The sequence below is a fragment of the Corythoichthys intestinalis genome, chromosome 2 (assembly GCF_030265065.1).
Source record: "Corythoichthys intestinalis isolate RoL2023-P3 chromosome 2, ASM3026506v1, whole genome shotgun sequence".
NCBI lineage: Eukaryota > Metazoa > Chordata > Actinopteri > Syngnathiformes > Syngnathidae > Corythoichthys > Corythoichthys intestinalis.
The window spans coordinates 45,574,628-45,590,646 of NC_080396.1; the positions used below are offsets into that span (position 1 = coordinate 45,574,628).

The following is a 16,019-nucleotide window of genomic DNA, read 5'->3' on the forward strand; positions in this document are numbered from 1 at the left end:
CGGAGACGAGAGAGCAGAGCAGGAGTGGGAAAGACGCCGTTTCAACCGCGATGCTAGGTGGCTCCAATAATACCTGACTGTAGCCATAGCCGACAAACTACGCCCACATGACATGGTAGATATCATATTATAGAACTAGATGCAAAAACTGACACAGCTGCATTGGCAACATGTTTTAAGGACTACATGCGTTAGTAAACAGCCGCCATCTTAAAGCAGTAGACCTCTCAGGAAGGCTCTGATGTAGAGATCCTTCCTAGTGAACCTAAGTAACTTTTTTTTTTTTTTTTTTTAATCTAAAATGCTCCTAAATCGGCAAAATCTTAACTTAAATCTATCTTTAAATGATGAAACAGTTTTAAAACTTACACATGTTTAAAGTAGACAGAAGGGAACTAATGCAATAACGGGAGCGTTTTTAACAACTTTAACGGTTGATTCACAACTTTAAATGACTTCCACACATAGCAAAGGTTACAATCTAGTTATCGCAATACCCTTGTGTCTAGTTAAGAGGAGGGTAAAGAATTGGGCTAGGGCCAATTGTCCCCCAAACCCTTTAAACTTCACATTGCGTGACCTGTTTTTTATTTTATTTTTATTTTTTTTTTTGAGAGAAAAAAATATATATATCACTAGTTACTTTGCCAAGTAACTAATTACTCTTACATTAAGGTAACTGAGTTACTAACGCAAATTACTTTTTGGGAGAAGTAATTTGTAACTGTAATTAATTACTTTTTTAAAGTAAAATTAACAACACTGGTTATAAATGACTTTGCTGTCAAAAAATCTAAGCGCATCACTGTTTGAGGGCTCGATAACCCCAGGGATGAGGAGGGCGCAGGCACAGGATGTTTAGTTATACTGTTTTGTTGCTTAGCAGGCAGGCATAGCACTCACAGTTGTATTGTATTGTAGCCTACACGGAACAATAGATGGAAATTGTTTGTTTATATTGTGTCACATCACATCACGGTATGTTAAATTTAACTGTCTCAAATTAAATAATTTGAAAATTTACACTGTAATTGCTTGCAAAGCGTTAAAAGTACTGCGTATCTTGTCGTGACAAGCCGGTGGCAGGGGTGGTGGGGCCCTATAAAGGTCTCTTGTCCCCGGGCCCCTGCAAATCTGTTGACAGCCCTGAATGTAGATGTCACATAAGGTGAGGGTGGTTCTGAACAGCACCACTGCAAAGGAGAGTACTGTAATTCTGAAGCATTCTGAAAATTCAGTCACATTTAGTACTGTAATCGCTTGTTGCGTTAGCAATTGCAACAACAACCAAAAAAGCCAAATTCAAATGCTCTCGTGAGCGTTATTTTGAAAGCCAGCGCCGGATGCTCCACGTATTTCCTCTAGCTTCACTCTGGTCCTCCACCAGTCGTGCCAATCGAAGCTAGTCGAGCATCACCGCCCTCCCTCTTTCTATCCCTTCTGTCTTTTCTATCTAAGCCTTCTGTTGCATTTCTGTCATTTTTCGACATTTCACTGACTCCATCCAGTGTAAAAGGCGCCTTTCTTTCACTCTCCACATTTTCTCTTCGAGTGCAAAGCGTTTTTTTTTTTTATTATTATTATTATTATTCGGGGGGTGTTTGCTAGCCGCCCGAAACGCAACAGAAAAAAAAAAACAACAAGCATCCATGCAGCGTCGTCGCCTATTTTGACCCTGCATGCGTCACCAATTTGACCCTGGTTTGCCTTTTACGCGCGCGTTGATGTCCACGAATATCCTCGTGTTTTTCTATCCGCGTTAGCATTTCAGAAGGCGGCGAGCATCTGTCTGGTGGACGGCGAGCTCCCATGCTGCTTTGCACACCGCTGGAAAACATCTCACCTTTCCAGGTAAGTCAAGCACAAGCAGGCGAAGTTCATGTTGTCTAACATGAATAAATTGCACGCAGGACTGGAGAAATCAAGGATATTATTGCAATTGAATTGTCTATTCCATTCAATACCTTTGACGGTGAGGCTATTAGTGCGCCTAATAGTGTTACTAGTTACAGTTTAACTAATTGCCTGACCCTATAACTATATACAGTGGGGCAAATAAGTATTTAGTCAACCACTAATTGTGGAAGTTCACCCACTTGAAAATATTAGAGAGGCCTGGAATTGTCAACATAGGTAAACCTCAACCATGAGAGAGAATGTGAAAAAAAAAAAGAAAATCACCTTGTTTGATTTTTAAAGAATATATTTGCAAATCATGGTGGAAAATAAGTATTTGATCAATACCAAAAGTTCATCTCAATACTTTGTTATGTACCCTTTGTTGGCAATAACGGAGGCCAAACGTTTTCTGTAATTCTTCACAAGCTTTTCGCACAATCTTGCTGGTATTTTGGCCCATTCCTCCATGCAGATCTCCTCTAGAGTAGTGATGTTTTGGGGCTGTTGTTGGGCAACACGGACTTTCAACTCCCTCCACAGATTTTCTATGGGGTTGAGATCTGGAGACTGGCTAGGCCACTACAGGACCTTGAAATGCTTCTTACGAAGCCACTCCTTTGTTGCCCTGGCTGTGTGTTTGGGATCATTGTCATGCTGAAAGACCCAGCAACGTCTCATCTTCAATGCCCTTGCTGATGGAAGGAGATTTTCACTCAAAATCTCTCCATACATGGCCCCATTCATTCTTTCCTTTACACAGATCAGTCGTCATGGTCCCTTTGCAGAAAAACAGCCCCAAAGCATGATGTTTCCACCCCCATGCTTCACAGTGGCTATGGTGTACTTCAGATGCAATTCAGTATTCTTTCTCCTCCAAACACGAGAACCTGTGTTTCTACCAAAAAGTTTTATTTTAGTTTCATCTGACCAAAACACATTCTACCAGTCCTCTTCTGGATCATCCAAATGCTCTCTAGCAATGCAGGATTTGAGTCCCTGGCAGCGCATTGTGTTACTGATAGTAGCCTTTGTTACTGTGGTCCCAGCTCTCTGTAGGTCATTCACTAGGTCCCCCCGTGTGGTTCTGGGATTTTTGCTCACCGCTCTTGTTATAATTTTGACTCCAAGGGGTGAGATCTTGCTTGGAGCCCCAGATCGAGGGAGATTATCAGTGGTCTTGTAGGTCTTCCATTTTCTAATAATTGCTCCCTCAGTTGATTTCTTCACACCAAGCGTTTTACCTATTGCAGATTCAGTCTTCCCAGCCTGGTGCAGGTCTACAATTTTGTCTCTGGTGTCCTTCAACAGCTCTTTGGTCTTGGCCATAGTGGAATTTAGAGTGTGACTGACTGAGATTTTGGACAGGTGTTTTTTTTGGAGCCTCGTTAGACCTCGTTAGAAGAAGTTAGACTTCTTTGACGGCAAGAAATTTTGCTTGTTTGTAGGTGACCAAATACTTATTTTCCATTCTAATTTGGAAATAAATTCTTTAAAAATAAAACAATGTGATTTTCTGTTGTTGTTTTTTCCAGATTCTGTCTCTCATGGTTGAGGTTTACCCATGTTGACAATTACAGGCCTCTCTAACCTTCTCAAGTAGAAGAACTTGCACAATTGGTGGTTGACTAAATACTTATTTGCCCTACTGTACGTCCAATTCCTGTAAACTGGTTGAACTATCTCTGGATGGATATTTCACTGCCAGTGACGGGCTGGCCGCTAGCCTTCCCAGTCGGAAAGGATTTGATGTCTGTAACTCAATGGTAGTGAAAGAGTTAAAGGCTGCAAGCAACAAAATAATCCAGATCCAGGTATATTGCAAAAATCATACAAATATATAAACAATATGTTTTATTATACAGTACATATTTCTTTTTATTTAGAATATATGTTATGCTAAAATGCATGAAAAATAAAAATCCAGTTCAATGGGAAAAAGGTTTTTTTTTCTTTTTTAAACCCAGATATCTCAAAGTAACATATTTTAGAGCTGTAATGTAGAAAAAAAACGTGATATTTTGGTTTAAGATTATCATACTGGCACATGTCCAGTCTATTGCCATCAATGGTAGCCATTGAGTTAACAAGGGTGTGTTGACTTATACAACAACACTAACATAAACTAGCCTGAAGTTGTTTGTCCCGTTTCCTAGCAACAAAGCATGTAGCGGTCAAAGACCCTGGCCAAATTTAGATCCACAATTGGAACATGTGCTGTTTGCATTTCTGCGCTTTTAAATGTCGAGTTGTCGACACTACAAGACGTGTCACTGTCAGGGGTTCCCTATCAGGGTCAGTCTGGCAGAAGGCTCCCTGTATTTCCCCCCTACGTCTGCCCGCTACCCATTTTAGTAAACAGTGTTAATGCCGGTAGGGATTAACATCAATCTGGTACCACGACGTACAAGGCGACTTCCTAAGCGGGCTCATCCTCTCTTTGACATGTTTACATTTCCAGGACGACCTTCCTCTTCCTCTCCCTCCTCTTTCTCACAAAGCACCCACGGCCTTACCCTAAATCCATTGTCACCCGGGCCGCCCTCGGAGCCCCCCTCAGAGCTTCCCTCATTCTCCTGTCCGCCCCCCACCATCCCGCCCAGCTGTGGCCCTCACAGGGCGCGACCGCTGGCGCTCACCTGGAAGGTCCTTGGCCTCAGGACGACTGCCAGCACCAAAACCTTTCCTACATGAGGGACAAGGCCACACAGGTGAGCAAATACTTTTCATCCATTTTATTTGTTGTTTTACAGTATTATAGAAGAGAAAAGGCATTACAGTGATCCCACGTTTTTTGCGGTTAATGGGGACCAGAACCCACAGCGAGAAGTGAAAAACTGCGAAGTAGGCCCCCCCACAAAATATATATATACGGTACTTATTTTTTGGGGGGTGGGTCCTACATAAAATATACAGTACTGTGCAAAAGTTTTAGGCAGGACACCTGCCTAAAACTTTTGCACAGTTCTGTATATATATTTTTTTTAATTATTAAATTTATTAGGATCATGGAAGCTTCCCCTTGGGGAAAATATATACATACAGTATATACTGTATATACATAATATAATAAAAATATACAGTACTGTGCAAAAGTTTTAGGCAGGTGTCCTGCCTAAAACTTTTGCACAGTACTGTATATACTTTTTTTTTTGTTTGTGTGTTCAATGTATTTATTCAGATTTAGCATTGGAAAGAGATACAGTATATAGTAGACATGTTATTTTCACTTTTTTTTTCCCAAAGTATAATTAAAAAAAAAAAAAAAAAACTTGTTACTGTCCCACCAAATTATTTTTAAACAAGAATAGAACAGAAAAATGGCTTGGCTTTGTTAAGAGTCCACTTAATTCCGCTTACGCTGCTCACTTACACACAATGAGTTGCCGCAGGAACTGTTTAACAAGTTAAACAATGATTGACGCATGCAGCACTTTGATCTAGCCAGAGAACAGAACTTCAACATTAAACGTCTGTCAATCATCGTTTACCTTAATAAGCAACTCCATAGCACTCGCTGCCTGACCAACAAAGAGCAGGGAGACTGAAGACGGGACGGAGAGTGATTGGCTTTGGACAGCTCATCTGTGGGGTTTTTTTTGTTGTTTTTTTTATTTTAAAAAAATCTAAGTTTGAAGCGCGAAGTAGCGAGGGAGCACTGCGTATAGCTCATAACTTTGAGTTATGAAACACAAAAGGAAGACTCATAAAACTAAATGAGCCCCTGAACAGGAAGGAAATGGTACATTTTGTTTGAATGAATGCAGAAGTCAAAGTTATTGTACTTAAAATATGATATTTATTGTGTTGTACCTAGGGATGTCCTGATCACGTGATCAGAAAATCAGGTCAATCAGGCCATTTTTCAGAGGATCAGAATCTGGTAAAAAGGACCAGGTTTTTTTATTTAAAAAATGTATTTATATTTTTCTGCTTCATGCTCATACAGCGCCACAGCCCCTCACCCTTTCTCCTGCTAAGCAGTGCGACCAAACTGTTTTTCTTGGTCACCATTGCAGCTGGCGTTTGGTACTTAAAGTTAATGATGATTGACTGGTTTGTAGCTTTTATCTGGCCAGAGAAGCTTCGGTAGCTGATGATCAAATGTGTTAATTATCGTTAAACTTGCAGCCCCAGTCTGAAGTGTGCTGTGCCAACTCATTTATTTTGTAAGTGAGAGGCTGTTTTTGGCATCGTGAGTGTCAAAGTGTGAATGAATTTGAGTTGACGCACTCATATGAATTATCTGAGTGTTATAGAGAGTTGTCAAAAGTATGGCATTAAGTGGTGCAATGAAAAATGTGGGTGCGCCTACATTTTGTACTGGTGCTCCTTAAGAGAAAAGTTAGGCGCACCAGTGCAACCAATGCAAAAAGTAAATGTGGCGCCTTGGCAATATACACTATATTGCGATGTCCATTTTTTCCAATATCATTCAAGCCTATCCCAAACAAAGCTATTCAAGTTATCTGGTAAAAATTCTTCTAGTTTTAACATCACACTATATCGCAAACCCCTCAAAAAATCCCTAAGTATCATTGACGTCTAATTTATATATGTTTTTACTTTTTAAGAGGTTAATTCCAAAATAATCCAGAAATACAATGGCATTGCCAAAAGTTACAAAAATATATGTTTTATACTCCTCTACACTCCCAGAAAAAGCAGCAGAGGAAGTACAGTACTGTAAAATGTACAGTACTATATTTTGTTCAAATAAAAAATAAAAAAAACTTTTTTTTTTTCTCCCCCATATCGGATCGGGATTCTTAAAATCTGCTGACTCAGACTCTGGTGCTAAAATGTGCCATTGGGACATTCCTAGTTGTACCGTGACATTCATCATATTATAACATGATTCTGAACTTTATCTGCTTTGAGAGCAATTTACAACAATACAATTAAGGCTAGAGATGTCACTGTCAATTTAACAAGTTAATTTATGGATTTTATTATTTTATCACACATCAGCATCACCAAAGAAAAAATGGATATAAACTTTAGGTTTGTATGTGTTTGGATTACATACACATCAGCTGTCATTGAATTAAGTTGGGATATACACTAAATATGTCATTTCATTGCTACTTACAGTCATAGGCGGAGTTTGACTTTTGTTGCAGGGGGGGCACAACATGTTGATGACCCCGAAACGCAGTGTCCGCAATGAAATGAACTTACAAAAATTTTTAGAAAAATAAGTTGAAAATGAGCGTTCTTTGTTTCCCATCATTCTTGAAGGGAATTCTAAATCAGGCTGCTTAGGATAGCTATACTTTTGGCCGAGATCGTCGTCCATTGAAGTTAGTACTCCCGGCGTTGTCGTGCCAATGTATTTACAAAATAGGAAGGTTTTACTGTTTTACTCGTAGGATGACCTATAACTGTTACTACTGTAAATCAAGTCCTGTATGGAGTTTCTCCAGTTTAATAAACTTCGATGTCAAAAATATAGAACAGTGGTTCTTTTCTGTCTTAAATTATAAGTGGACATAACTCATAACTAATGTGTGTGCGTGCCAAGAAACCGGTGGTGGCTCTGTTGTACAATTAGAATCTTTAGTGGGGCAAATTGAAACTCTGCTCACCGTTTTGGCGGTGCTGTCTGGTAGTTCGTGGTCCACATTTTCAGTCCTTGGTTCTTGCTCAGTAGTTGTTGTCGCTTTTGAAAGCTTAGGTTTGGAGAAAAGAAAAAAAAATGTTGCCGCTTCGGTCCTTGGGTGGTTTTGGCTAAGCAAAGCAAATGACCGTCTAAGGTGCTAGTCACATTATCAGTTCTAAAAATAATTTCGTCAGGATGTGCGCCCAGTGCAGCTGAAGAAGCGATGCATACACAGTGAGTCCATTTCTCTTATCCTATAGTTTATTTTGGCGGCGTCTTGTAACTTAAGTCAAATGCTCTTTATCCAAATAAAAACAAACCAAAAGACTCAAAAACGTATTCACAACGGAACAAACAAAATGAGTACATTGCTTTCGAGCACAATGCTCTAAGCTGCGGTCAAAAACTGTTTTGCCCTCCTAACTGCCAAACCTTGTGTCATGGTTAGCTGTCATTTTAAGGGTACCGGGGCTGACTCCAGATCAGTGGAAAGAAACGTTTGGCAGCCTCTTGTGGCAAGGAGTAAAATTACAATAATAACGCAAATCGGGTAAATTTTGACTAATTATAAAAGTATCTTTTTTTGTTCATTTCATTCATTTTTGTTGTTTGTTTTATTGCTTTATAACTTGTATATACAATTTTTACTGGAAAACTCTTAATTTTAAAATCATAGATAGGAAAGTCAATTACATGCAATGACAATTTTCGGTCACCAGGGGGGCCTGGCCCCCTCGCCCCCCCTGCAAACTCTGCTTATGCTTACAGTACACTGACAAAAATACTTAGCACAGCTTGTTTTTTCAAGTTAACACCATTATCTTGATAATATGCGTTAAGAACGCTCAAAATAACCAGTCACTGACAAAAACTGGCAAATTTTTGGTAGTTTTATTTTTTACAGTGTATTAGTGTACTGTGATGTTTTTCCTACGCGGGGCAAATTTATTTGTATATCACAATTTAACACAAGATAATTCAAAGTGCATAGTGTATAGTTCTTTCAACTTGTTTTGTATTCCATTAACTACATATTATACTGCTACCTGTAGTGCACAGTCAAAGGAACAGCACAATTTCCATTGAATTTAAGCATGAAAGGATGATGTACAACCAGTTTTATTGTTTTCGTTGTGTGTATTCATGTATTCGCTGTATATTTTATACTTTACAGTAATATGGAATAATGTAGAGTGTGATTTTTCTTCGTAGAAAGTTGTTCAAGGGTCTCAAATTGATTTATAGGATCGTGTTAATGTGGAAAGTTGTCATGCAATTAAGAGTTAAGTTAGGCTTTCCAATTTTTTTCATCCAAAATTTGATTTACGATATTTTTCCCCTCGCGCTCTCTTTTTTAAAGAGACAATCAGAATTGAATGTAGAGAAAGCTCATGGGCTCCCATTGACAGCTAGACATCCAATCCATTTTGACTGGAAATGGTGAAATACAAATGTGGACATCACTTTTTGGGTCATGTTGGCCAAATTTACAGTATAAGACCCAAAATGTGGTGTCCACCTATGTGGAAGCCAGGTCTTGCTAGGGTTACTTTTTTTTTTTCATCACGAAAAATTATAAAGTCACTTTGCCTGTAATAGGTTTTTAAAAAGGGTTAAATGTTGAACAAAAATACGTGAAAAACTGAAATATCTTTTTTCTCTCCTCCTATTCGGGCTGACAGCCCCCAAATACAAAGTACTGTATTATTAATTATTATCATTATTATTATTACTATTATTATTCCGATTTGTATTCATAATGTATTTGTTTTGCTCTTTGTAATTGATATTTGCAATGGTAACATCAGTATTTATTGAGAATTTAGTGTAGGTTTTCAATTATAATGTATTGTTATGGGAATACCCTGCTCGACATACGACCATTTCGACTTACAAACAAGGTCCTGGAACAAATTGACTTCGTATGTAGAGGTACCACTGTAATTACTTCATAAAGAAATAAACTCTTTCTCATTGAATAATCTAGCTAATAACTGATTGCCAGATTCCCTTTTTGGCAAAAACAACAAAAAAAACAAACATCTTACAACAAAAAATTGGGTTATTATTTCTTTTTAACATCTGCAATAAAATAAATAACTAAAAAATCATCAATCGATTTATCATGCACAGCTAAAGTCGAATCACTTTTTGAGTGGCGTATACACACTCAAATATTTTTAAATTATTATTGTTGTTGTGTGTCAGACCCCCAGGGCCTGGGCAGATGAGAGAAGGAGAGGCTCTCATAAGCGTTCGGCCTCCTGTGGGAGCACCGACCAGCTCAAGGAGGTAAGTGCACTCACCTTTTTTTTTTTTTTTTTTTTTTTAGTATAAAGACAACAAATATGTGAAAATAAACTGCAGAAATGTTTTATTCATTATATCAATTTTCAACTGGGAAAAAAAACAATTTAAAAAGGGAAATAACTGAGTATCTGTATCAGTGTCAATGCCATACTTAAAAAAAAAAAAAAAGGATATATTTTTTCCCCATGGCAAATTAAAAATGGAAAGTGAGTGATACATGCGTTGACAACATGCATGCAATGAACATCTTTCAGATTGCCAAGCTGCGTCAGCAACTCCAGCGCAGCAAGCGGAGCAGCCGCCATCGGAGGGACAAAGAGCGCAAGTCGCCCTTCAATGGCAGCCACACCATCATGTCTTCACAGGTGATCAACCATTTTGGAGTTGACCTAAGCAAAGTCATGGAAATCCTATGAATCGGTTACAGACAACCACAAATATATCATTGGTTGCCATTGACGACGATAAGCAGCTACTCCATTTTGGCTAGCCCTCCCAGTCAAAATTGATGGGACTTCTATTCACTGTCAATGGTAGCTAAGGAGATCTTAATAAAAATAACTTCAGTTTAACAAAGAGAATATAATTTGGAAGAAATATCGTTAATTAAATAACCATTGTAAATCACTTCACGTACTGCACCTTTATTGAAGAGCGTTTGACGTGTGTTCGGCAGGCTCCGTTGCCCAAGACTATACTGATTCCCATTCCCATATCCAAGTCGTCCGCGCCTCGTTTCCGCAACAGCGTGGAGGGTCTCAACCAGGAGATCGAACGAATCATCATCCGGGACACCCCCGAAAAGGAAGAGACCATTGTTGTGGGTGACACCATTGTTTAATGCCATGCTCATTTTATCCCCACCAACACTAATATTCTGAACACTGTTTTTGGCTTAACAGCCACAGGATGTGCCGGACGGGCACCGCGCGCCACCACCTGTCCCCCCGCGGCGCAGCAGCAGCACCCGCAGCATTGACACACAGACACCTTCGGGTGGCGGCTTAAGTGGGAGCCACAGTAACAGCAGCAGCCGCCCTGACTCCATCTCGCCCTCCTACCTCACAGTTCTCAATGACGCAGTCGGCGGCGGCAGCCCCTTGGAGGACAAAGGTAATGACAAGTGATTTTAAAAAATGATAAAAAGTACTCACAAATTGTGCACGTTGGTCACTAGGGGTATGACAAAATATCAAAATGGTGATATATTGTGATACTTTGCATCCCAAAAGGTTATCGATATGCTCATGCCAAGAGTCGAGATATCGTTTTAAAAAGGTGTCAATGTTTAAAAAAGAAAAAAAAGGAACAAGTTGCTACCAAAACCTCAGACCATAATGGTGTCTCAGTTAACTCTATCCCTGCCAGTGACAGTGAATGTAGATCTTTCTGATTTTCGGGGCATCTACAGGTCATTTCCTGTTGAGTTTGAGTCGCTGCCTATTCATTTGGGAGATTCCCGGGTCACTCCCTGTTCTTTAAGCCAAAATCAACAGGAAGTGACCCATAAAATGCTCCAAAATCAACAGAAAATGGCTGAAAGTCAACAAAGGATCTGAAATGGCCCAAAATGACCTCATTGCCTGGCATTGGCTGCCACTGACGGCCATAGAAGTGGGAGGGGCCCGTTTGAAGTGGGAGGGGTTAATTCGCTGTCACCCTCCCAGTTCAAATGGATTGGATGTCTACTACTGATAAATTTACAGCATAAGGATGAAGATGAAGCTTGTTTTTCTGTTGATTAGTTGTTTTGTAGACTGACCTAGAATGATTTCCTGACTAATGTATCGGTAATCGTTGTATCGCCATATTGCGAGTTCATTGTTACTGTTAGCTTTGTAAGGAAATCGTATCATATCATGAGGTACCAAGAGGTTCCCACCCCTAGTGGTCACTGAATCGAGAACAAAAAAATTGTGACATTACATAGTAGTTACATCTTCCCACTGGCTTTACAACTAGAATATTATGTTTCAAATGTGATCTGTCTGTCCTCAGAGTTGGGGCCCTGCTCCCCGCTGCCAAAATACGCCGCTTCTCCACGACCCAACAACAGCTACACGTTCAAGAGAGAACCTCCGGAGGGCTGCGAAAAAGTCAAAGTGTCTGAGGAGTCTCTGTACGTAAAAAAAAAAACTGCTATTTTGGTTTTGGATTGTCTGCCTGTCACTATGCTAAACCAGAAAATGACAGAAGTGTGTTGGTATGTGGTTGTTCAGGCCTAAAACCCAGCAGGAGGTCCCCCCCTTCCTGTGTCCCGACCGCAACAAAGTAAACTTCATCCCCAACAGCGGCTCGGCCTTCTGCCTCGTCAGCATCCTCAAGCCACTCTTGCCGGCCCCGGACCTTAATTTTCGCCCCGGGGTGGGCCTGCGTAGTCTGTCCCCATCGCTGGTGCCTCTGTCTACCCAGCCCTGCCTCCTGGAGGAGCCCGAGAGCTTCTGACGAGCACCTCCCAAAACGTGGAGAAAAGAAAGGCCTTCAGCATGCTCGCTCTCTGATGTCTTTGTTTGAACGAACGCTTCCCACTGCCTCGCCTCTGTACGACCCGTCTCATTGCTGTCCATTTGTTTTGTGTTGTTCTGTACAGAAAAGGGCAAACGCATTTTTTTCACCTATGATACCATGACGCCTTTCCGCAGACATATCTTTTTTTTTTTTTTGTATCTAATTCTTTCTATAAAATATGCCTTCCACTACAAAAGGCCACGGTGCTGCCAGATTGTAGCAAAACTTGAAGAGGTGGGGAAAAAAATGTGCCTGATATTTTCAAGGACAGAACTCCCATTTCCCAAAAGTGATGTAGCGCCTCAACCTTTCTTCTTTAGTTGCAAAGGGCGGTGCCACAAAAATTCATACGTTTGTATTCAAAGGCCAAAGCTAAAACAAACTTGCCAACTTTCCCTTTTTTTCAATTTTTATTTTGTTTGTGGCAGCTAAGCAGAGGATATAAAAAGTCTACACACCCTTGCATCATTTGCTGCCATAGACGGCGATAGATATCCTCTCCATTTTAACTGGTAGTGATGGCAGTGAGTGGTTACTGAGATATGAACAAAAAGAGTTTTCATAGAGAATACGTGAGGAAAATGAATTACCGACCCTTTGAAATGGAGCAAAACGTTTGAACATGGGTGTGTCGATTTTTTTATCTCCACTGTACCAGCTCTCATCCGTCCAGCCAAAATCTTGAGTTGAATTCTCTCTCTTTGGTCCGCTCGTAACTTCCGAGCCCAAAGACGCCCACTCTGCGTTTCCATAGTACAGATGGCAGTGGTTACCATGGCAACGGAGGGGGGAAAAACTAAAAAAAAAAAAACACCTTGACCTTCTCCAGACAAGACTCATCTTCAGACACTTTCCCATCATTAGCAAATGACTGCAGCTTCAAAAACAGCTGCAGAACATGAAAATGATCCAATTCATAATGTTCTTAAAACACTATTTATAATGTGCCATAGGAATGTACTGGGATGTAAATATATGTCGCATTGTATCCGCTGACAGACTTATCTGATTTGAGTAAACAACAGATATACGGTTCAACCCCCTTATCTATTTGCGCGACTGAGTACTGTGAATTACATGTTATCATTCTTGTGAATAGTATTGTATTTATTTATCAGACTGGAGTCAAATGAAGACTAGACAACGGCATCATCCATCTCAGGTTGTGGTGAATGAAGTGCTAACCAAGCAAAAGCTGCAATGAGTCAACATTCAAAGATGGGAATGTGTAGCAGACAAAACGTACACTGAAAGATTTTCAACAACCTGATTTGGATTTTTGTTCTTTTTGTACTACTTTTCCCCATTTTTTTTTTAACTAAGCAAGAAATAAATTGTCTTGTTCCATAAACTGTTGTGACTTTTTATTTCATAACGGAGCTTTCGGCATCCCCATCCATCCAATTTCAACACTAAATATTCTTGTCAGGGTCACAGAGCGCTGGAGCCTATCCCAGCTGACTTGGAGCAAAAGACAGACCACACCCTAAACTGGTCACTTTTTGCTGCCACCCTCCCAGTTCAAATGGATTGGATTTCTACTAATGATAACATCACATATTCTTGTCAGGGTCACGGAGCACTGGAGCCTATCCCAGCTGACTTGGGGCAAAAGACGGACCGCACCCTAAACTGGTCGACTTTTGGCACTTCTCACACTAAATATTACAGTTGCACATGAATTAACAATTTATGCCTCATGGAAACATGAACTTCATTTACACAAAATGTATTTTTAAATAATCAGTATTTTATGGAGGTAGATTTGTGTCTTTATTATTCTATCAAAAAAAAAGTTGCTTCAATCAAAAAAGATTGAAAAGATTTTTTGATTGAAGTCTTTTGATTGAAGCAAGTTTTTTGGATTTGAATGATTTAGACACAAATGTCCTACCCATAAGGCCCAAACACAAAAAGGATTGCTTCAATCAAAGAAAACATTTTCAATGAAAAATTATTCAAATGCAAATGCAAATCTCAAATATTTTTTTCTCATTCAAAACTTTTTTCTATTAAAATTTTTCTTATTTGGATTGAAGTGATTTTTCTTTTGAAATTTTTTTTTGTTTGTTTGTTTTGTTTGAAGCAACTTATTTTTTGATTGAATAATAAAGACACAAATGCCCTAACCAAAATGTGGCCCAAATACAAAACAACATTTCTTCAATTAAAAAAGTTTTTTCAATCAAAAAAAAAAAAAAAAACTTGACTTCAATCAAAATAAAAATAACAATAAATCGAAGAAAAAAAACAGTTTTCAAATTTATTTTTGCATTCAAACATTTTTTAATTATTTAAAATGTATATTTTGATTGAAGCAACTTTTTATTTGATTAAATAATAAAGACACAAATCTATCTCCATTGTATTACTTTCTATTACGTTACGTAATCGCTGCTCTGCTTCAAATATTCAGAACTGGACTTGTGATTTCCAATTATGACATTTCCTGATTTGTTGAAACCATTTTAGCTGTGATGCAAATGTACAAAACAGGGATATTTACATACTTTTTTTTTTTTTATATGGTTGCCGCTTTTGCTTGAATGTAATCTCTGAATCTCAGAGTTTATGTTAAATAGACTGTAAAACATGCACAAATATAAGATTTTCATCCAGATATAGTTGACCCATTTTTGGAAAACATGACTCGTCTATTAGTTTCTAAAAGACAAGCTTACTCCATTCCAAATTACAAAATAACGTCATCCTCTACAGCAAGGGTGTCCAAACTACAACTGCAGCCCGCTACCCAGTTTTCATTGGCCCGGCGCAAATCATAAAAATATCATTGAATATGGCCTGGACAAGAAGTTGAAATTGAGCCTACATTCTATAGCACTTCTCAGTTTTAACACGAGATGGAGGTAGTCACTTAAACAGCACCACTTCATTAGCTCAGGGGTCAAAACCTGACATGTTGAAATCAATGTAGAAAACTAGTATTTTGAAATTTTAAATAAACTTATGTAAAAATTAGGGCTGTGAAAATTATCGTGTTAACGGGCGGTAATTAATTTTTGAAATTAATCACGTTAAAATATTTGACACGATTAACGCACATGCCTCGCTCAAACATTATAAATGACAGCACCGTTTAGTGTTCGCTTGTTACTTGTTTTTTGGTGTTTGGCGCCCTCTGCTGGCGCTTGGGTCCAACTGATTTTATGTGTTACACCATGAGTGAGCATGGTGTGATTATTGACATCAACAATGGCGAGCTACAAGTTTATTTTTTGATTGAAAATTTTACAAATTTTAGTAAGACGAAAACATTAATAGGGGTTTTGATTTAAAAAAATTTATAACTTGTACTAACATTTATCTTTTAAGAACTATAAGTCTTTCTATCCATGGATCACTTTAAGAGAATTTTAATAGTGTTAATGCCATCTTGTTGATTTATTGTTATAATAAACAAATACAGTACTTATGTACCGTATGTTGAATGTACATTATATATCAGTCTTGTGTCTTATCTTTCCATTCCAACAATAATTTACAGAAAAATATGGCATATTTTATAGATGGTTTGAATTGCGATTAATTATGAGTAATTAATTTCTAAGCTGTAATTAACTTGATTAAAAATTTTAATCGTTTGACAGCCCTAATACAAATGTGATAAACTGAGCTGTCTTGGTTGTGATTTTCTTGACCATTTTGTCATCACTGGACATTTTCCCTTTGTTCTGCAGTACGT

The 16,019-nt window shown here is 38.7% G+C and overlaps 1 protein-coding gene across 2 annotated transcripts; it reads left to right on the forward strand.

Annotated features, from left to right (window-relative positions):
* Positions 1-1,387: 1,387 nt before the first annotated feature.
* Positions 1,388-13,637, forward strand: fam117ba (family with sequence similarity 117 member Ba). 2 transcript variants are annotated; one of them, XM_057857411.1, is made up of 9 exons: positions 1,388-1,851; positions 4,358-4,607; positions 9,707-9,790; positions 10,063-10,173; positions 10,485-10,628; positions 10,711-10,921; positions 11,807-11,927; positions 12,028-12,269; positions 12,304-13,637. In XM_057857411.1, exons 2-8 carry the CDS (start codon positions 4,587-4,589, stop codon positions 12,251-12,253), a joined length of 918 nt encoding a protein of 305 aa, XP_057713394.1. In that variant the 5' UTR covers positions 1,388-1,851; positions 4,358-4,586; the 3' UTR covers positions 12,254-12,269; positions 12,304-13,637. The 2 variants fall into 2 exon arrangements, with proteins under 2 accessions (XP_057713394.1, XP_057713385.1); XM_057857402.1 differs by having other exon boundaries at positions 12,028-13,637.
* Positions 13,638-16,019: the final 2,382 nt, after the last annotated feature.

Bases quoted from the DNA above. Each gene is read 5' to 3' on its own strand.
- fam117ba (XM_057857402.1), top strand. From the start codon at position 4,587: ATGAGGGACAAGGCCACACAG. The intron at 10,629-10,710 runs GTGGGTGACACC...TTGGCTTAACAG, and splicing joins AAAAGGAAGAGACCATTGTT to CCACAGGATGTGCCGGACGG. The intron at 11,928-12,027 runs GTACGTAAAAAA...GTGGTTGTTCAG, and splicing joins AAAGTGTCTGAGGAGTCTCT to GCCTAAAACCCAGCAGGAGG.